This window comes from Sarcophilus harrisii, chromosome 1, assembly GCF_902635505.1.
Source record: "Sarcophilus harrisii chromosome 1, mSarHar1.11, whole genome shotgun sequence".
Taxonomy (NCBI): domain Eukaryota; kingdom Metazoa; phylum Chordata; class Mammalia; order Dasyuromorphia; family Dasyuridae; genus Sarcophilus; species Sarcophilus harrisii.
The window spans coordinates 592,714,475-592,736,997 of record NC_045426.1 but is presented as its reverse complement, the minus strand read 5'-3'; the positions used below and the strand labels follow the sequence as shown (position 1 = coordinate 592,736,997).

General features: G+C 34.7%; 1 protein-coding gene across 2 annotated transcripts; it reads right to left on the bottom strand.

The window, feature by feature from the left end:
- Positions 1 to 11,996: 11,996 nt before the first annotated feature.
- ENY2 (ENY2 transcription and export complex 2 subunit) lies at positions 11,997 to 22,499 on the bottom strand. Of its 2 annotated transcripts, none has more exons than XM_031947123.1 (5): positions 19,617 to 19,703; positions 19,406 to 19,482; positions 17,645 to 17,715; positions 14,808 to 14,882; positions 11,997 to 12,285 (listed from the first exon to the last, which is right to left on the bottom strand). In XM_031947123.1, the coding sequence occupies exons 2-5, from the start codon at positions 19,471 to 19,473 to the stop codon at positions 12,209 to 12,211; spliced, it is 291 nt and encodes a 96-aa protein (XP_031802983.1). In that variant the 5' UTR covers positions 19,474 to 19,482; positions 19,617 to 19,703; the 3' UTR covers positions 11,997 to 12,208. The 2 variants fall into 2 exon arrangements, with proteins under 2 accessions (XP_031802983.1, XP_012397228.1); XM_012541774.3 differs by lacking the exon at positions 19,617 to 19,703 and adding an exon at positions 22,315 to 22,499 and having other exon boundaries at positions 12,138 to 12,285.
- Between the last annotated feature and the right edge of the window lie 24 nt (positions 22,500 to 22,523).

Below are 22,523 nucleotides of genomic sequence, written 5' to 3'. Positions count from 1 at the left end.
TCAGCAAACTAATCTTTGGCACTTTTTCATTCTTTCTGGGACACCAGAGAAGGAGGCAGTGTGCTGTATGGTGAATTTTGGTAACCTTTGCCTCCTTTTTTCATTGGAAGAGAAATTTTATGGCTTTTGGCAAATATGGGACAGTCCTCTTCCATGTCATTTTTGTCTGTGTCTGCATCTCTGTGCAGAATGTCTGTGTCACATTTGTTTTGTGAGGTAGATTCTGTTACCAGGAAAAATTAAAAATGCAGCCAGCAAGAAATTAACTTCTATGCTGTATTTAGATTGCTGGGAAAGATTTCTTAATATCATTGATTTCCACCTTAAAAGGAGAAAAAGCTTGACTTTTTCCCATGGACCCCAGCTCTGGTCAAGCTTGGGGCTACATAAATAAAATTAGCCAATTAAAATTATAGAGCTGCTAAAATAATATCTTAGCAGATTTTTAAGGTTTTGAGAGCAATGATTAAGGAGTTTGGCAAATAGTCATTTTAAGATTGCAAGGAAAAATACTTAAGGCATTAGGGATAATTCCAGAAATTTGTCCCATTCTGAAAGAAAGGAGGAAAAAAGAAAAAAGAAAAAAAAATTAGTTAATAGCAACTTTTTGCTAACCCTTTCTTGACTCCTACCTTTTTAGAACCCTCTTCTGCTCCATTGGGAAAGCACCCCAGAAGATATTAAGGAACTCTCTCCACAACCCTGATCACTCAGCATGCTCCACTTTCTGAGTCCTGAATTCATTTCAGTTGTGGAGATTGCTACCAAAATTCATAGAGCCCAAGTCCCTCTGTTTGCTAATCCCTCTCAATTCAGATCAAATTAAGAAGAGAGGATGTTAAAGAACTATAGAAAAACTCAAATTCTGCATCACCTGAAGAAATGGGGGAAGCAGAAACAGCCATGGGGACCCCACACAACCTTGCCCAAATACCTCCCCAACCCAGCTTAGGACAGTGGGAGTTTCAGACTCCATAGGCATCATTCCCTGAGCCCTGGCACCTGAAACTACCATCAAAGGGAGATCCTGGCATCAGTTTCCACAGCCTTCAGCAGGGTCTGTCCAACAATTGCCTGGGAAGAATCCAGGTGCCTCTGACAGCACCCAGCATGACAGTGTCAGGTGAGAAAGCCAGTCAGTCTCTGCATTTGGTAAGCCCACCATTCTCTGTTTCAATCATATATATGTATTACCTATGTAATTTATGGAAAATCATTTTATCTCTGCTCAGTTTTCTGATTTGTAAAGAGAAATAATAATGATTGCTGTTGTGAAGAATTATGGAGTTATTGCCATCATGTTAAACCTAAAATTGCTAATTATTGTGTGTGGAACAAGAGGGAAAAGTTAAAACCTTATCAATTCACCTTCAGGAATGAGGGTGTGCAGCATCCATTTGTCCCTTCACAGATTGGGGGGAGATATCAAATAACACAGCCCACGAAAACACTAAGAATAGTTGGAGGACAACAGCAAGTTCAACCCTTCCTCTGGGGTCTCTGTCAACTCCCCTTAATTTGTAAGCTTGCCAGCTTTCTTGAAACCATCAGGGTAAGCAAGATCATCAGCCCTTAGAAATGAGACTGTTTAGGATATATAGTTTCTAAAAAAGGAAAGTGTTTACTAGAATCTATAAGCTTGTTTATTGATTGATTGTTTGTACCAGGAAAGGTTTAAACATATAAAACATATTAAACAAAACCTACTATGTGTGTAAGTCCTGGTTAACATTTAAAAAATAATGTATCTCGCCCTAACCTGCAATTAGTAGAATTTGCTATTAGAGATAAAATCTCTTGGAACTACAACTGATTTTTTTGAGTTTTGAATTTGGGCATGACTGCCTGATGGATCATTAAATCAATAACCCATAGTCAAGAAAATTCCCATAGGTTACTCAGAGGGATGCCTTGCTGAAATGTCATAGGTGGATGTTTTATCTGGGGAAGAGCTAGGAGGACAACTTCAGCCTCTGTTCAATGCCAGATCCTTCTGATTCAGTTTCTGATTCTGTTTATTTCCAACCTGATTATTCCTGAGTCTGGCTATGAGATGGAATTATTACTGCATGATTGGTTGTCAAATAGAGCTATGTTTCTCCTATCATGCATGTGCTCTCAGGATGAAGCCTGAAGCACCTTTTTGATGCTATTATAATCACGTCCTTGTTTTTCTTTTTCTCTTATAGCAAATTATTATATTATTAAAATTATAGCAAATTTCTATAATCAGAGCAAACGGTCAGTAGAAGCCATGAGCCCATTACAAGTACCCCAAAGAACACAGTGGTTTTCATTGGTCTTTGGTTTTCTACTTTAGATCTTAAAGATGGTTTCTTTTGCAAACCATTGCATAAAGAAATTCTTTTTTTTTTTTAAATTGTATCATCAGCACTTAACACAGTGCCTGGGACATAGTAGGTGCCAAACTTAATAAATATTTATTGATTTATTTAATGATTTTACATTAAGACCTCAAATGAGAGGGAATTCATTATCCTCTAAGATAACATGTTATATATTTTAGTAGTTCCAATAGAAAGGAAGCATTTGCCTTACACTAAGCCTAAATTTGTCTTTCTGCAAATTCTATCCATTGTTCCCTTTTCTGTTCTCTGGGCTATACATAAATCATGTGACAGCCCTTCAGATGTCTAAAGACATCTATTATATATTTCTTAAGTCTTCCATTTTCCTGATTAAATGTACTGAACTTCTTGAAGTGATATTGAATGTATATGAAGCTCTCATCAATCTGATTTCTCCCCTCTGTATACTTTCCAGCTTATTAATATACTTCTTAAACAATAGCATTCAAAATTCATCAATACATCAGATGTGGTCTGACCATAGCAGGCTGAAGTGAGACAAAATAATTAAAATATACTTATTTTAATGCATATTAAAAGCTTATTAGATAGATTAGATTAAATTAGATTAGATGTGCTATAACACATTGTTGACTCATATTTCACTTGAAGAACCCTAAAAGCTCCAGATCTTGTTCAGACCAATTGTTGCTTAGCCATATCTCTTCCATTTTGTAATTATGAAGTTCATTTTTTTTAACCCAATTGTTAGATTTTACATTTATCTCAATTACATTTTGTTTTATTACATTTGGTCCAATATAGTATTGGAGATATTTTTCAATCCTGATTTTTGTCATCCAGGTTAGTTATCTGGCATATATTTATGTCATTTTTCAAATTTGATGAGAATGCCATTTACCTCACCTACTCTTGCTCATGTAACTGAACAGTGTTGAAGGTTGTCTGCCATTCTACTGATGAGGTCTAGATTTATTGGCTCCAGTACCTTTCCTCCTCCTTCTTAACCCTTTGCAATCTGACTTGTGACATCATTATTCAAGTGAAATCCAACATCTGAATCCCCTCTCTTCTTTCCCCTCCCTTTTACTCATCTCTGTCTCTGTCTCTCTGTTAGGATTCTTACAAGGTGCTAAGTAAGTGGAATTGAGGAGACTGGTTAAATCTGGTTTAGCATTGATTTAATCCTACAACAAATAATGGTTTCTTAGTTATATAATGATTGGTGTGTACTCAGTGTGGGGTATATAAGGAGGAGCTCTCAGAGCCACGAAGGAGAAGCACACTAGAAGCTTTCTGAGGCTGAGACAGATTCTTTCCATCATCCACCTTTATTGTCGCTGGAGGCTCAAGCACAAACCATTGGAAGTTGAGGAGATTCAGAAGCCAGAGAAGGCAGGCCTCTCAGAACCAAGGAGAGAGATAGGCCTCTATTAAAGCTAGCCCGGCCCCAGGAAATGAGACAAGACTTTGAAGGAGATGACAAAGGATTTAGACTTTAATTCCTAGATGCATTTGGGCTGATTATCCTGAACTGAAAGGAAGGCTGCCCCCAGAAGCCCCCAAGAAACCTGCTTTCAGAGAACATTATATTTTAGAGAAGAATGTTAGATCTCTCTCTGTGCATCTTTCTGTCTCTGTCTCTCTGTCTGTCTCTATCTGTGTCCGTTCTTTTAACTATACAACCATATCTGACACCCCTTAGTCATCTTGTATCTCCATATCTCCTGATTCTCCAAGGCTATGTCCTGGGACTTCTCTTCTGTTTTTACTTTAATCTTTCTTGGTTACTTTATCATTTCTCATGAGTTCAATTGTAACCTTTAATAAGATGATGAGCAATTTAAATATCCTGTACTGTTCTCTACTAATTTCCTGTTCTATATTAAATTGCTTATCAGATTTTTGGATTGGATATCTTATAGGCATCTCAAACTCAGGCTTTATTATTTTTTTCTTAAAAATTCTCTTTCCCATCATTTTTATTGAGAGCAGCAAAAGATAACAGATTCAGTATATGTATGTCTTTATTTACTGAACTTCCCCCCATCTATTTTACAAGAAAAGATTTGCTAAGTGGAGAAGAAAAGGTTTATTAATCAATCAGTAACTATTTATTAAGCACTTGCTATGTATTAGGCCAAGTACTTTCTTTGGGGGTCCAAAGAAAGGAGAAGAAAGAAAACAGTAGTCCCTTACATCAAAGAACTCATATTTTAAAAAAAGAAGACATAGAGCATAAGTTTACATGTATGTATTTACACACATATATATTCATCCATATCTAAAGTATAAATAGGAGATAGTTTCAGAAGTAATATATTAGCAGAGTGAGCAGATGGGCTTATTTAGAAATGAGTGTGATTTTAAAAAATCAATAAAAATTTTCAAATATGGTCCAATAATTCCCTTGTTCCCTGTCTTCTTACTCCCAAGCTAGAGTTCTCTGAGCTGGTTCTCTTTATTTGATTCAGGACATAGTTCTCTTTGATTCATGGAATTTGAGATTTAAAAGGTATTTGAAAAATAATTTATTCCAACCTTACTTAGGTTGTACTTAATTTGTACTAAGTACTAAGCACAATCTGTATTTAGAATGGGAATTTCCTTTGTAATATTTCCAAAAAATTGTACTACAATGGCAAGAGCAATGGAATGAAAGAATTTATTATATCTTTATAGAAGGAAAATTGGAGTCAGAGAACTTGGCTTCAAATTTCATATTTGATGCTAGCTACACATGTAATTTCTTGGTCTCAATTTTCTCACCTTTAAAAATGCAGTTGGACAAGAGCTGAGGTTTTTCTTAAGTTCCAGACTTAGAGAAAATATTTGTTATCATAGTTACAAACTGAAGATGCAGTTATAAATTTTACAGAAGTCAAAGGAATTTTTGTAATAACTGTAACAGCATTTCTCTAGCAACCTAAGTTTATTGGACTTCATAATAATTGATATTTAATTATATATTATCATTGAAGCCTCATAATCCCCAAATCAATATTCAAGTCCAGTAGACTTTCTGCCTGTAGAATTCAGTGAGATGATAGAGGTCATGCTGTTCAACTCTCTCTTTTAACAGATATGGCAATTGAGATCCACAAATATTAAGTAACTTGCTCAAGATTACAATAAAATAAAATAAAAGTTAATAAAATACCAGAGATGGAATTCAAATAGATGTCTTTTAGCTATATACTTAGTGTTCTTTCCACTTTGCTAGAATGATCTATAGGATAGATGTAACTGGTATAATTTTCTGGGCTTGGGATTCTCTAATCACATAAGAACAAATATAAATATTCATATGTATGCCTACAGGAAAACCACAATGACAACACTTTTTTTTTCATTTTTTATTAAAGCTTTTCATTTTCAAAACATATGCATAGATAATTTTTCGACACTGACCTTTGAAAAAATCTTGTGTTCCAAATTTTCCTCTCCTTTCCCCCACTCAGTCTCCTAGATGGCAAGTAATTCAATATATGTTAAACATGTTAAAATATATGCTAAATCCAATGTATGTATACATATTTATACAATTATCTTGCTGCACAAGAAAAGTCAAATCAAAAAGGAAAAAAAATTGAGAAAGAAAACAAACTGCAAGAAAATAACAATAATAAAAAGTGAAAATGCTATGTTTTGATTTACCCTCAGTTCCCACAATTCTCTCTCTGGGTGTAGATGGCTCTCTTTGTCACAAGATCATTGGAACTCGCCTCAGTCATCTTATTGTTGAAAAGAGCTACATCCATCAGAATTCATCATTGTATAATCTTGTTGCCATGTACAATGATCTCCTGGTTCTATTCACTTGACTTAGTATCAGTTCATGTAAGTCTCTCCAGGCTTCTCTGAAATCATCCTATTGGTCGTTTCTTACAGAACAATAATATTCCATAACATTCATATACCATAACTTATTCAGCCATTCTCCAAGTGATGGGCATCCACCACTCAGTTTCCAGTTTCTTGCCACTACAAAAAAGGGCTGCCACAAACATTTTTGCACATGTGGGTCTTTTCCTTCCTTTAAGATCTCTTTGGGAGATAAATCGAATAGAAACACTGCTGGATCAAAGGGTTTGCACAGTTTATTTTATTATTATCATTATTGTTTGCTGAGGCAATTGGGGTTAAGTGACTTGCCTAGGGTCACACAGCTAGGAAATATTGTCTGAGGTTGCATTTGAACTCAGATCTTCCTGACTCAGGGCCTGTGCTATATCCATTGTGTCAACTAGCTGTGCCACGGTATGGACAGTTTGATAGCCCTTTGGGCATAGTTCCAAATTGCTCTCCAGAGCTGTTGATTCAGTTCACAACTCCAACAATGTATTATTAATGTCCTACAGTTTTCCTACATCTCTTCCAACATTTCATCATTATCTTTTCCAGCTAAAAGAAGTAGGAAAATGGGTGTTTCAAAATGAACAATGAATGTAATTCTGAATTTCTTGGAAGCTGAAGCCTAAAGAGAAATGCATTGGGTTACAGTCTGATAAAAAAAACAAAACAAAACAAAAAAACTTGGGCATTAAAATTCAGGAAGAATTTACTGTGTACATCTTCATATAAAAGACTCTGAGCAACATAACAGCCAATGTCTTCCATCATTATTCAGCAAAAGACATAGAAAAAATGCTCAAATGAACTTTAAAATATAACAGCTCTCCATAACAGTTGAGAACATCACATTAAATCTTAATGTAGTTGAAGCTGAGATAACATGGATTGGTCAGATTGTTTTTTGATGATCTAACCATAAAGAGAACCAGCTCAGAGAACTCTAGCTTGGGAGTAGGAAGACAGGGAACAAGGGAAGAAATGCTCCTTATCAGTTCCTTCTGGTATTTCAGGATAAGTGATCTCCCTTCTCAGGCACAAAGCCAAAATAAAGATCCACAAAGAGATGTATTTGTGGATGTAGTAGAATTTACTATAAAAGGTTATGTAGTCTATTGAGGTAATATCTTAATATGCATTCAGGGATGTAGGACATGAAATACATCAGTTTTCATCTAGTTATTTTTTTGTCTCTTACCTACATACAAGCTGTCATTTCCTCTACCAACAAAAACTGACTCATGGAGTATCTGCAGGATATTTATTAATTGCAAACTACCACATCATACTCATAATCATTATTAGATTATTGTTATATCCATCATTGATTTGGTTTTTTAAGATTGTCAAAGTGCTTTACAAATGTTAACTATTTTGATCCACCTAAGAGGTAGCTTCTATTATTATTTCCACTTTACAGAAGAGAAAACTGAGGCAGATTGTGTGTCAAGGTCATGCAAGTAGTAAAGATCTGAGACTGGATTTGAGTCAGATCTACCTGACATTAATGCTCTCTCTATTGCACTACTTTCATTTGGACTGCAAATATCATAAAAATCAACAAAATCTTATTTCATGGCTACCCCTTGGATAACTATATGGGACAGAATGTTTGAAGGAACAGGGATATAAAATGCTTTATTTTTATTGTATTGATTTATTATTTTCTCAATAATAATATATATAGTATTTTAAAGTTTGTACTTTACAAATAGCTTATCATTTGATTTGATTTTTTTTGTTCAGTTGTTTTTCAGTCATATGTAACTCCTTGTGACCACTCCATTTGAGGTTTTCTTGGCAAAGATACTGGAGTGGTTTGTCATTTTCTTCTCTGGTTTATTTTACAGATGAGGCAACTGAGGTAGACAGGGTTAAGTGACTTGCCCAGTGTTACACAGTTACTAAGCATCTAAGACCAGACTGGAACTCAAGAAAAAAAAAAATCTTCCCAATTCCAGACTAGACACTTTATTCAATCTGCCACTCAGCTGCCCCACTCTGGTGGGCAGCTGCTATAATTATCTCTATTTTACAGAAAAGCAAAGTAAGGCAGAGATTGAGTGATTTGTCTAGGGGCACACAGCTAATAAATTACATAAGGTTGAGTTTGAACCCGTCTTCTTGACTTTTGGATCCAGTACTCTCTCCACTAGGTTGTTCTAAACTAGATAATCATACATGATTAGAATCAAAGGACCTAGCTTAGAGATCAATGAATTCTCTTTAGAGTTGACATTGTAACGAAAATCATTTTAAAAGCAGCTATTCCTATAAAAAGCAACTTGCTGACCTAAGTTGACAGATCTGGATAGATGAGTTAAAATATCCTTTTGGGGGGGGGGGGGGGGGGGGGGGGGGGGAAGTCAGGCTAATTCAAACATCAAAATATATTTCTTAGTTTTTCAAATTTGTAACAAATGCCATCAGGAATCCTCAAATTAGAGCTGAATTCAATTACTCCTTCATTTTGAAAGAGGTAATTGAGCAGAACTGAAAAAAGGGGAGTACAATTTGCCTTTTACACAAGCAGCTAGCTCCAGAAGGCTATAAGAAAGGCTTCGGGTGCTCCCTGCTGGCCAGTAACAAGAATAATTAGTTAGTCATCTGAATTTTGGAAAAAGCAAAAGTGCTTGTAAATTAACTCACAAACATTATATTGAGTACTTAGTAGGTAATACCACAGCTTTTTTTATACTGGGAAAGTAATACAGAATTATGAAATATACTGAAACAGCTTTCTCTCACTTCAGTGGAACTTGTTCTCTTCTCCATACTATTTGTATTAATATGGCTTTTAATCAATTTTTTTTAGACATCCTTTATGATATTGTCTATGATCACATGTCCATATTTGTTAAGAGTTCTTCTTGACACAAAGTTTGTTCCTCTATACATGACCCTGATTCTTCTTTTTTGATATTTATCTAGTTCAAAATTCAATACTCATCAATTCAACGAAAAAAATATTAAGCTCTTATTATTGAAGACAATAATGTTATCATTACTATTTCTGAAATAAAAATTTCAGGGAAATGAATTCAATTCAAAATATATTTATCCACCTCACCTATGTTCTGGTGCCTATGCTATTTTGCACAGTAGAGACATAAAGATAAAAAGCATGGAGGGATCTTGGGGAAATGATGAAGGTAATATCAGGTTAAAATACCTTTGCTGTCCTAAATTCTGGAAAGCCTATATTCAAAGGTCGTATCTTTTGTCACAAAGGGCCCATTCACATATTCATTCACATTTCATAGGACCTCAAACTAGAAAAAATTTTATAGATTATCTACGTCTAATCCCTTCGTTTTATAAACAAGGAAACTGAGGCTCCAAGAGATGATTTGACTAAGTACATACAAGAAGTAAATAGCAGAACTGGGATTGAAACAATCTTTCTTCTATACCATCTAACTCTTCTCTAGCTGAGCCAGTATTTATTAGGCACCGTTTGTTTGCACAAAATATATTAGATGTTCCATACCTGCTCATTTGCTCATTCCAGTTTTAGTTTATCTAATGTTTTCTGAAAGGCAGATTAACATTATCAGATCTATGTTGCAGATTAAGAAATTAAGGGAGAAGGATAATATATTATTTGGCAGTTCAGAGATGGGGACTAGAAACTAGGATTTTCTAGTATCAAAGTTTTTATTATATTTGTTCAGGGATTTTGGTTGTTATAGAAAGTAATTTTTTATGAAGTTAGAGGGTAATGTCAGGTAACTTTTTAAAAAGTTAGTAAATGGGATCACTTCACACATTGTTTGGTGAACATCTGTAACAATTTTTAAGTTGGAATGAGGCCATTCACAAAGTTATGAAAAGTGCAAATCATCTGGTCCCTGGTTTTGGTGTTGCTAGATAAAATAATATATTTGTATGCCAAAGTGAAGGGGCAATGTGAATAATTTAGTTTGAACTCCTTTTATTATGTATTAGAGAAGTTTACAGGAGTTGTAATTATTGTATTTATACAATAAACAAGAATTATTTTATGTTTCTAACAAAACTGACAGTCTAGTGGAAATATGAGCTCTGGTATTAGAGGTTCAGCTATCTCTCCCTGGGTAAAGTGGCAAAGTGACCAGGTAGGATGAATTTTAAACAAAATTGGAGATTTTAATAGGAAATTCCTTTAGGACAAATAATTTTTAAAAGTTATGCAAAAAAAATTTGCAAAATCAACCAACACAATGGAAAAAATATATATAATACTAGCAATGGAAACTGAAGTAAAAAAGAATGAATATTTAATCACTTTTTTTGTCTTTAAGACCTCCTTCCAGCTCCCATCTCTGTGGAGGGAAGTCTTAGTTTTTAGCAATTTGACCAATATTGATTTGGCAAAATTGACTCATGCTCACTATATAGCATTTCTATTCCAAAGATCATCTAACCAAATCACAAAAACTACTGAAGCTTTTGGGGCTGATTTTTCTATTGTCAAACAAGGGACTTGTTTAGATCACAATATCTTAACTTGGTCTGGTGGGAACTTAAAGTACTGTGATGTTGTCAACATTCATAATTGAGGGAATGTTAATTTCAGTCAGGTTAGTTAAAGTAAAGATGGAATTTCCCACACCATTTGTTTACAGACCACTGATCCTGTATTAAGAACTCCTGGACTAGATCTCAAAAGATCCTTCTTGTTTTAGATCTTTCAAAAAATCTTTCTGTGGACCTTTTCCCCTTAGCCACAAACCCTATAATTATGCTTAATAAGTGAAAGTGAGCAAACATCTAAAAATTTTTGTTATACTTGTACTTTACTCAAAAACAGAATTCAAGGAAGTAATTTCATTTCTAGAGCAAGACAAGGCCCCTTTTTAAACTAAAAGCTTTATATAATTTAGCACTGTTCTTTTGATATCTGACAAATCAAAGTTTACAGAATGGTTTTTGCCTAAGGAGAAATAATGTAATTTTATATCAAAGTGGCTTAAAAGTATGTAGAGGGCTGAAACTCTGAAAAGGTGTGCTTGAATCAGACAGCAGAGCACTTAAGGATAATTACTTATTCCATGTAAGATAAGCACTCTATAAGCATATACTTAGACGATATGGTAATGTGATGGCTCACCTCAAGATTGAGGCTTGCTGAATGTTTGATAGTGAGGTAATCATAGGCAAGGATTGGAGAGCTGAGGGAGAGAGGTCAGCGTCACTTGGCTGCTGGAGGAAGAGGAGAGGGACTAGACACTCCAGACTCCAGAATCCAGGATACATCTTTGGCAAGCCTTGTGGCAGCTTACCTGCCTCCTTCACTTCTCCCCGTAAAGACCAAGGACTTTGATCCTAACTGACTGATCCTGAGGCCTTCCAGGGAGCTAGCCTGGGCTAATATTGGGCAATTTTAAAATTTACTAGAAAGATGTCCTATCATACACTAAATTACTAAAGTTTGCAAATTGAGTTCTCTGTGGTATATCACAGTTATTAGTTATACTTGTTCTCTGAGAAAAGGCTGCCCTTTTCCTAAGGCGTTGAGGTGTTGGCTGGGTACATATGGTACTCTTTCATCTCAAGATAAGGGGTCCAGAAGAGGTCAAAGAATCCTCTCAGAATCGTCTTTTGTCAATTTTCTAATTTCTAATTTGCCAGCAATGAGGCCACGGGAGAAAGATGGGAACCCTGGTCTATAAGTTCTTTTGGAGTAAAAACAATTTTTGGTACAATGCTTAATAAACATTTATTAAAAACATTTTTATAATAAAAGAATACTTGGAGAAAGATGATAACATTTATAGTCAATGTTAAAAGTTGAAAATAGAGAACATAGAATAACACAGTAGAAATACGTAATTTTCAAACATTTACATTTTGTTTTTATTATTAAAATAAAGTTCAAGAAAAAAAAATCAATGCAACACACAAGTTATTACCAAAACATGTAAAATTCATCGTACAAAAAAAAAAAAAAAAAGACTACTTTAAAAAATGCACTCCAAATGTATGGCATGTCTTTTTAATGGATCAAAGAAATCAAAGTACATGGCGGTGATGTTTAGCTTATTTTAAAGGCTGGCATGCTGAGCAAGGAAAGTTCTTATTCTCTGTAAAAGTTCCTTCTTCACACTGTCTGGTACAAGTGCTAAAAAGAATGAAATAAAACAATCAGAAGTAAAATGGCATATGGATCACTTTCAATTCATATACAATAAATTTTGCCAATGAAAGAGGATTCTATAAAGAAGCCAGATGTTAACATTAGACAAGGAGCTTAAAACAGTCAAGTTAAAAGTATGAAAGACATTAAATTTGCTAGAGAGCTGAGATTTCTTCAGCATAGATACTAACCATCTGTTAGTAGAAGATCTGAATAAGCTATTAAAGATCATCTTTTTTGTGCCCAACCTTCCTGCTGATGTTCTTTTGTACCAGTTAAACCAGACCACCCTGTTCTTGTTCTCTCCTATTTCAAGGTTGCCGAGTATTCCTGGAAAGACCTGTACTAACAACTCACTTTTTCTGCCTTTTAGGTGGGCCCATAAATGGTACCTGACAACTGGTAACTCAAACTTTTAGTGATTAATTCCCCTAAGGCCTGGATATTGAAATGTAACCCCCTTAACACTAAGGGCTTCCCAAGAAATCACTTCTTTATTACTAGTTCATGTTTCAACTAAATTAAATAACTTGCCGTTTTCCAAATCTTGTTTTTTCCCCATATGTATTTGCAGAAGCAATTTCTAATGCCTAGGACCTCATATGTCTACCTGTTAAAGCTAGTAACTGTGATAACTTTCTTTACAAAGCTTTCCTTAGTCCCTTGGTTAAACCCAAGTTGTTATTCATCAATTTTTTTTATAATTCTGTCACTATCTTCTTTGCCCTTGTCACATTCTACTTTGGGCCATAATTACTTGTGTAGTATGTGGTATATTAGAAAATATACTTTATATTCAAAACTTTTTGATGGCAAGAACAATTCAGGACTTGAGAAATTCTACTGATTATATACATTATATATATTTTTATCACATTCAAATAAGGCCTTATTTGACAACAAATAGAAAAAAGGGTAATAAAACCAATCAAATACATCATGGTACAGGAAAGTGTAATGGTTCTGAAACCAGAAGATAAGTAGGCTAAAATTCCTCCTGTGACATTTATTAACCTGTGTAAAATGAGGAGGTTCTTTGAGGTTAAATACAGCCTCTATGATCAAAAATGTCTAATAGCACAGAGTATAGTCTATTATCCACTATCCCCCCCATCTCTGTGATGAATTTTTTTCAAATCATCTCCAAAGTCGTTTGGCCATTATAATTACACAACATTTAATTGTTTTTTTTTTTTTTTTTTCCATTCAGTTCACATTGTAGTTCACTGTGTTATGTCAGCTTCACTTTTGTTCCTTATTTTTCTGAATTCTTCATATTTCTCATTTAGGTACAGTACTACTACCTGAGGTTTATGTGCCACAAATTTAGTGACAGTTTTAGTGATGGGTATGTTTCTAGTTCTATGCCATCAAAAAAAGTGCTATGAATACTTTTGGTATTAAATAAGGGGCCTTTTTTTATGTTTTGATTTATTTGGGGTACACAAACTCCAAGACATCTTTATAATCTTATGATTTGGAATAGGTATAAAAAATCAAACATTTATGGATAATAAATCATAATTCTGTGACCCCACCACATTCAGTTATGAGACCGCACATGGGGCTGTGACCCAGTTTAAAAAGGTGGGGTTTAGACCTATAGTTTTGTTCATATGGGAAACTCTGATACATCAGGAAACACTTTGTAGCTTACAAGTTACCAAGCCAATTAACTAGGGAATGTTTAATATGTGATATATAAATGAATTTTGGTGCTATAATCAATATGACTGCAAAGAATATGTAAAAATGAATTAGTCCAGAAAACAACATAAGTATAGACAACATAAAAAAATGAAAAGCAACAAAAACATCACATCTGAATGCTACAAAATTATAACTAAGCTTAGCCTTAAAAAACAGATATGAGAATGAAATCCTCCCCTATATTTTTGCAGGCACAAGGCATTATGAGCGCTAAATCCTGCATAAAATGCCAGAATTTTTCTATACATCATTAAGTTTTAAATAGTTCCATTCCCCACTCGCTTTGTTTTCCCTTTTCTATTCTGTTGTTTATTGTAAGGCATAGATCTTTGAAATGGAGGGGGGGAGGAATACAAGTACAAAACACAAAACAATTTTTTAAAAAGGATCACTAATGGAATTGACAGGTTAAATAATCTTGCTAATGCTCATACAAATCATATATTAAAGGCAAATTCTGGTTGTAACTGCAAGATAGGCTGCCACAAAATCTTAAGGAATGGATATATATGTCACCCATTTAACACCACAAATAATTTATGCCACAAACAAAAGCATAAATATTTTCATGGTATCAATTTCAAGAAAACAACATGACAAGATTTTTGTTTGCAAGATTTGAACTCTTCCATGGCTTCAGATAAATTAAAATTTCTTTCCTTTGCTACTTCTGAGTAAACAAACAATTATTTAGAGTCACATAATCAAGTAAATAGACTTCAGTTAATCCAGAATATTTAATTCTATAGAATTTAGATTCCTAAAAAGAGACTGTTTTAAAATAATTCATTTCTTACCTCTGCCTTTTGGAGTTATCTCTGCTACCAAGTCATCAACAGTAACGTGTTCTAATCCTTTTTCTTTAATCACATCTTCAAAAGTCCAAAACAAAATAGAAATATCCCAATTCTTAAAAGCCATATAACTAGTTATAAGAATAGATATTTTTGTAAACCAGGTATCATGATTCATTTCAGGCAAAAAGAGTAGATATAATATAACCTTGCAAATAAGTTTTAAATGTTTACTAGTTCATTAAAAAAGGCTTATCTCTCCTGTAAAATATAACTTGTCCCATAAATATTCATAAACCCAAATTAATAAGATTACCATTTTAATATCATGCCTAAACCCACCATTTGTAAGGACCTGTAATCTTCTGTCCAGAGAAGTTTGTTTTAGCATCATCTTACAGTAGTTCTCAAATACAAGGAAACCAGATTTACTTAGTTTGGCTAAAATTTTCATGTGGTATATAATTATGCTGTTGTTATTCCCTTTACCATGCTTTTTGGCTCAAACAGCAACATTTGCTCATGGCCAAAGAAGCCAATTCAATGTATCTTCAAATGCTGCTTGCTGAGTGTTTTAGGAGAAGGAATGTACAGAGGAAGGGAAGAAAAGAGCATAAAGATAGTTATATAATGCCTGCTTTGTGGCAGGCACTTACCTAAACTTCTCAAAAAGTAGTAAATGTGCAAGAGTGGGAAAATGGATGAGTAGAGTGTATGAGGAAAAATTTAAGTATACTTGGCTATAGACTATTCTAAAGAAGTGCTATAAATCATTCTTAGATCTACTTGATATCCAGATACATATCATATACATTTCTAGAACACATTAATATATACCTAGATATATTAAAGCCTATACAATTTCTGATATACTATATAATAATACCCCTAAATATGTGCACACTTCGTTATGTATGCACTTGTAGAGACTTCAGTGCCACTACCTTCAAGGAAAGAAAGTGAATGACATAGTATATCCTGACTATTAATGTGATTACAGTGTACATAGGAGATATACCAAATGGCCTTTATTACGAGATGAGACTGTTGTAATGAGGCTGCCATAGTGTTGTGCAGCAAAACTTGGATTCCAAGTGTCATCCTTAACACGCAGTGGCTTGGTGATTCTGGGCAAATTACTACTGTTTTGGAACAGTTGGTGTCAAAACTTAAATATGGTTCCTTGAAGGCCATGTGTTGACTTAGAAAGTCGTAAATTAAAAATACTATACAATGGAGATGGTATTTTATTAAACATTACAACATTCCATTTTAATCTGATTGGGCCTCCTGAGGAATGTTGCTTCTATTAGCCCTGAAATTTACACCTCTGTTCTAGACTCAGTTGCAGAGAAGATGCTAATCTGCAGCTAGCTGGAAGAGGGAGTTTCCTTCTCCAGGCATTCTATCAATGAAATCACAGGTAGAGTTCTTAACTTTATCATATATTATGGAGTTTTTTGGTTTAACTGGAGTTTTTTTTGTTATAAATAAATCTCATTTAAAATTTCATGCTCGGAACAATCTTTTTATCTGCCCTCTCCTCCTGAGCTTCTTTCAAGTATCAAAGTGCCACCTTCTACAAGAAAACTCTTTCAGGCCTCTTTACTCTTACTATGCCTTTCCTCCGAGTTCAATACTATTTTACCCTGTTTTTATCTGGTTTGTACATAGTTGTTTACATGTCACTCCCCCAGAGAGTGTGAACTCCCCAGGCATAATGCCTGGTACAGTATAGGATCTTAAATGAATGCTTTATCCATTTGATTGTTTTGCTCAAAGGAATCCAAGAACACAAAGCATGAATTTCCTGCTTAAATCTCTGTTGTCCTTCAAAGTTGAGGTGCTGGCTCTCTACAAATCTCTCTCTGATCCTTCTGCTGTTAAGGTTCTCTTAACGCCTTAGATTACTTTATTTCTTACCCATTTCTGTACATACTGCATTGCCTCCAATAAGGGATATATCAAGTTAAGGGCAGACATTTTTATCTTTGTGAACACACTTATAAGGTTATAGCTCTGTCTTGCTTTTAGTATTTAGGCATTTCTAGTCCAAAACAGGATGACTTACACACAGCAAATACTTAATGAATATAGGAGCTAATGTAAAGGATGAAAACTTGAATTGTAATAAATGACCAATTTATATAGTTCATACAAAACTGTTCTTTTTACAAGCTACTAATGCATATGAAAATTCTTGTTAGGTATATGTTTCAAAAACCTATGAAACACTTTGAGGACATAAATGAAGGAATTAATCCATTAGATATACTTAGTCTAATAGTGAGAAATCTTTCAAAAAACATTTAAGAATCCTTTATATATATGGAACCCATTTTTTATGTAAGGGAAGATATTAAGTGAGAATATGACATCTGTTTATCTTTTATACCTTATTAAGTGTCTTATAAGGTTACTTTTTTTTTTTTTTTTGCTGAGGCAATTGGGGTTAAGTGACTTACCCAGGGTCACACAGCTAGGAAGTGAGGCCAGATTTGAACGCAGGCTCTCCTGACTTCAGGGCAGGTGGTCTATCCACTGCACTACCTAGCTGTCCCTAAGGTTACTTTTAATATCCAAACTTTGATAGTAACTTTTTTCTGAATCTCTGAGAAAATAAGAACTATATAGTAATTACAAATCTCACTAGAAATAGTCTTATAATCTTAGTAAGGCAGGATTGAGAATGATCTTAGCATTATCAAGTTACAGTCTGTATAATAAAAATCTGGTAAGAACAAATTATTGAATACATCTACCTTCTCTCATACAAAAATCAACAGACCTTGGTACAACAAGCCTCGCTTAAATTTATTACCAAATTAAACAGTAATTACCTTTACAATGAGCTTTCAGTTGATCTTTCCAACCACATTCGATTAATTTAGCTCTTAGCAACTCTTTAAGTCTGGGGGAAAAAAATGTTAATCATCCGTTTTAGTATAAATTTCATTTAAATCTTAAAGACTTTCATTATCTTTCATGAGTACAAGTTCTATTTTAGTAATCAATTCTATTAATTCCACTGACTTTTCCTAAACCAAAGGTTTATAACTTATATGGCTCACATTGTGATATGGCACATGAAGTTACTTACAATCCACTTCACATTAGTCAACGAAAGTTTATTGAATTAAATGTTCCCTTTTAAGGATGCTAGGTAGGGCAGTGGTTAATATGCTAAGCCTGAAATCAACAAGATGGCTTTAAATTTGACCTCATAATCACTCTGACATAGGTATTACATGAAATGTTATTTTATGGAAGAAAATGAGATTCAGAGGTGAGACTTGAACTCAGGTTATAACATATTCTAAATCTTTGCTTTCAAACTATTGGCTGAAACCTTGATCTATTACTAACCTCAGAAGTTCCTTTGGAAATTAAAAATATTAATTTTCCATAGTTACTAATGACTTTAATGAAGGCAGAATAGTTAATTTTTTATTTCTTACTACAGCCTGCAAATGGGACCCTAAAGCTCTTCACAATATATATGCCTATCTTTTCTAGCTTCTATATATTGATTCCCTTTATTCTATCATCCAACCAAACTGAGCTCCTTGATATTCCTCACACCCAACTGTTCATTTCCTATCTTCATGTCTCTGCTCTTGCTATGCCCCACATTCACCTTTACCTCTTAGAATTCATTGCTTCCTGTAAGACTCAATTCAAGCACTACTTTGCACAGGAAGCCTTTCGTGATCTCCCCAATCCACCTTATATTTATTTTGCATGTACTTATAATAGATTTGTAGTTTTCCCCAATATAATGTAAGCTCACAGAGAACTAAGAATGTTTGATTTTTCTCTAGCACTTAGCATGATGCCTGGAAAGTAGTAAATATTTAATAAATGTTTGTCGAGTTATTGAAATAATTTAGTTTTTATTACATTATGACAAATCCCAAGTGTCACTCAGGTTAAATGACCCTGCCAATTCTGAGGCAGAATTGTCCCTGCATATACTGTTCTCCGCTTCTGTTTAAGCCCTATGACTAAAAGATGTGGGCACAGGTGTTTTCTTTCTCTGATTCCAGAATCCTTAACTGCTTTCAAGGTGCGCTTTTATATATTTATACACACAGTCTTTCAAAGAGGACTCCTGGGCATATTTTATGTTGATTCATCTCTAAACATGTTGTTGAGAGCAGGGACTGTTTTGAATCCCTTGTGCTTTGTACAGTTAAGTACTGAAAGGGTATTTGAATCAGATAAATTTCAAAAATGATAACTAATGGACATCCTTTAAGCACCACTAGTATCCATGTAATAGTAAGAGAAGACTCCCAGCATATTGACTAGAATTTCTTATGGAGATTTTTATGGGAGAAGGGGGCTAAGATAGTATAGGATAAGGTGTGAATGGGTTTTATCTAGAAGGAGTATTAAGTTTGATAAGATCCAGCCAAGTATTGAAGATATCCTAAATTAAATTTCCCTTACAAAAATTAAGAATGAAGTTTGGATATTCAATTTTCTTTAAAACTTTCACATGTGGCCTACTACTTTCATTGATGATATAAACAGTTCTAAAGATTTCTGCATTACAGAAATATAAAAGTACCTGGCCAGTCAAGCAAAACATTACTCACCGTTCTCGTTCACCAGTTTCTATCAGTTTCTGGTTAATAGTTGCTCTCATCTGTGCATCTTTGTTCATTTTGTTAATCTATGTTTAAAAACAAAGTATGTTTTTAAAGCATTATTTTCCAAATCTAATAAACAGGATATCACATCAATTTCATATTTTACCCTCTGTTTGCAGTGCTATTTTAAAGATGATTGTCAAAAGCATTTACTTACATAATCCCAGGATGCAACACATTGATAAACTTTTTAATCCTAGCTACACACCCTCTACTTTTAAATTTTAGTTAACAACTTCAGTTTTTATATTCTCATAGTATGTTGACATCATAAAGACAAAGAAAATACTAACCAATCAGATATCATACAAGTTTACAAACAGTTTACACACAAGGCCCACATGCTTGTGGGCCAGTGAATTCTGCAATATCAGCTAATCACTTCTGAGAAAAGCTGTAACCTAAGTTTACTAGTATTGACAACAGTGAAGTGTATCGAAAAATGCACTTTGAAGTGTATCCAAATTTTTGAATCGTTTTTTTGCTATCTATAAATCATTTTTAAGAATTATCACAGTTGTTCAATTCAACCAAGATATAAGACTATTTAGTAGAAGGACAATTAGATTATAAAGGAAGTGCATTTAAAATTCAGTTTTGCTACTTAACCCTAAAGGGCAGTACTGTTATGTTCTGGTTTAGCTTTCTGGAGGTCTTCTTTCCATCTTATTCAGCAGAGTAATCACCACAAGAATAGCCAGAGATAAAGTCCAAATTCTTTATCTCCTTCACAGTCTGTCACCTGGGGCTTTACTAGCTTTCTGGAGGCCCTCCCGAATGGTTCTTAGTTTCAGTGGAGAAAGCAGGAGAGCTACCACCAAGGTCTCTGTCTTGAAGTCTCCCTTAGTCCTAGAGCTTGAGCTTCAGCCTCCAGTCCTCTGTCTTCTCCAACTATGTCTCTGAGTCTGTACCAGTCTCTCCCAAAGTACAGGAAGCAGGAGAGCCACTGGGAGCCTGATCAAAGATGGAGTGTTTCTTGTCCAATCCTTGTTGGCTCTTATACATTCTATTATAATTACATCATTGTAGGTGTCAATCTTGTAGAACTATATTAATTAAGTACTAAGTACATGTAAAACTATATAACCATTGTCTTATCAATTCCACTTGTTGTATAGAACTAAATCAATCATACAGAGTTTCTGCCCTTTATACAGTACAAATCAGCTATTTGTCTATATATTTGTAAAACTTAAGTGTTGGGTTCAATGACCTTTGAGCTCTCTTCGAAACCTAAATCCATGACACCCTCATAATAGGTACTAGAAATACAAAGACAAACATAGTTAAGTCCCATTCTTCAGGGATCTTATAATCTACTTAAAATAGCACAACCCCCAAACTAATACAAAATAATTTGATCAATATTAACATTTAAAGATATCAAGGAAGGCTAATTATATTTTAAAAAGTTCTTTTGATCTAAATAATACTATTTCTCTATCCCTTCTATCTTATGATTCTTGTTTGTTTTAGATAAAATTTCTCTGTGGCATTTAAATAGGACTTCCACTAAAGAATGAATTTTTGTTTCATCAAGTGATTATACAGTCGTGTCAGTTTCCTGAAGGAGAAAGCAAACAAAAATCCCACACAATTTATTTGTTCCTTTTTAAAAGGTTGCATGACTGGAAATGAGAGGATGTATTTAGATTTAACTTTTAAAATGACTTAGTTGGTCTGGAGGATGGTATTAAAAAAAAATAGTACCCACATGATGGCAATGCATCTATTTTAAAAAATAACCTTTGCTATTTAACAAAATAAAAGCCCTATTTCAGATTATAGTTGTCATGTTTTTGGAAAATTTTCCAATAAAATGTATCTAAAATAATTTTTTAAAAATGAAGCCAATAAACCATTCTTCAGTCTTTTTTTGAGTTATGAATTCCTTGAACAATCTAGTAAAAATGCAAAAAACACCTATCTTTTGTTCTTTGCTGAGGTAATTGGGGTTAATTGACTTGCCCAGGTCACACAGCTGGGATGTGGTGTCTGAGACCAGATTTGACCTCAGGTCCTCCCGACTTCAGGGCTGCTGCTCTATCCACGGTACCACTTTGCTGCCCCTTGTTAAATGTTCTCTGCATTTTTCTTTAGCATGAAATAGCCAAACTGAAACGGGAAAAGCACTGGCTTCAAACTTAGCATTGCCACTGATAGCCTCGGTGTCCCTGGCAAACAATTTCATGTCTCTACACTTCAGTTTCTATTTTGCAGGCACCTTCCAGCACCCAAATTCTCCGAGGAAAAAACGGTATAGATCTCCAACACAATAACCTCTATCTTTTGAGGATCTGGGCAGGACAAGAAATATACGTTTCCCTAGCACGGGTCCAACATGGGAGAAATGTTTGTAAAGTTACTGAATACAAGGGTATAAAATGGTCAAGTCAGGATACGTTTATTAAGCGCCTAAACTATGTGCCATGCACCGTGCTAAGCGCTGGAAACTACTGTAGAAATCACCAAGCAATCACCCTTTCCTTTTACTAAAACAATTTTAACCGAGCCCAATTATGTCATTCTCTTTTGGTTGTTCTCGAAAAGGATTAAGATGACATCACTCTCACTACAAAGGTTCCTTTTTCATTAAACGATCAGGTAGTCCAGTTAACAGATGACAGTTTCTAATCACCCCGCGCGGCCGGTCTACACTACTCCCTTCCCCCTAAAAGCTTAGCTACGAAATGCGGGGGGAGGAAACAAATGTGGGGCTTCAGAAGATGTGCAGGATGGGGGCGGGCATGAAAAAGAAAAACAAGGACGGGCTCCGGGCCCATCTCCCTTTCTGACGCTCCAGGGGTAACGCCACTGGGATAGGGCATGGCCGCCCTGTTGGGGGACAAACTTACCTCGGGGATGTCTTTGGGTTGACCTCAGGCCTCGGGGGGAGAAGAGGAAAGCGCAATACTCTTCGCTATTTCCGCCAAGGGAAAGTGGCAACAATAAAAAAAGACCGCTACCTCCGTATTCCGGCCCCTTCAAATTTTACTCCAGTAAACAACGCTTTATATCAGCTGCCACAGGAAGCAATGGGAAGTGCTTCCGGAGCGTAGCGGGA

What these genes read in the sequence shown, in the direction of transcription:
- ENY2 (XM_012541774.3), bottom strand. Translation starts at nt 19,473, where the DNA reads ATGAACAAAGATGCACAGATGAGAGCAACTATTAACCAGAAACTGATA. An exon ending in GAAACTGGTGAACGAGAACG is followed by an intron (nt 17,716 to 19,405) that starts GTGAGTAATGTT and finishes TTTTTCCCCCAG; the next exon opens with ACTTAAAGAGTTGCTAAGAG. An exon ending in GATAACTCCAAAAGGCAGAG is followed by an intron (nt 12,286 to 14,807) that starts GTAAGAAATGAA and finishes CATTCTTTTTAG; the next exon opens with CACTTGTACCAGACAGTGTG.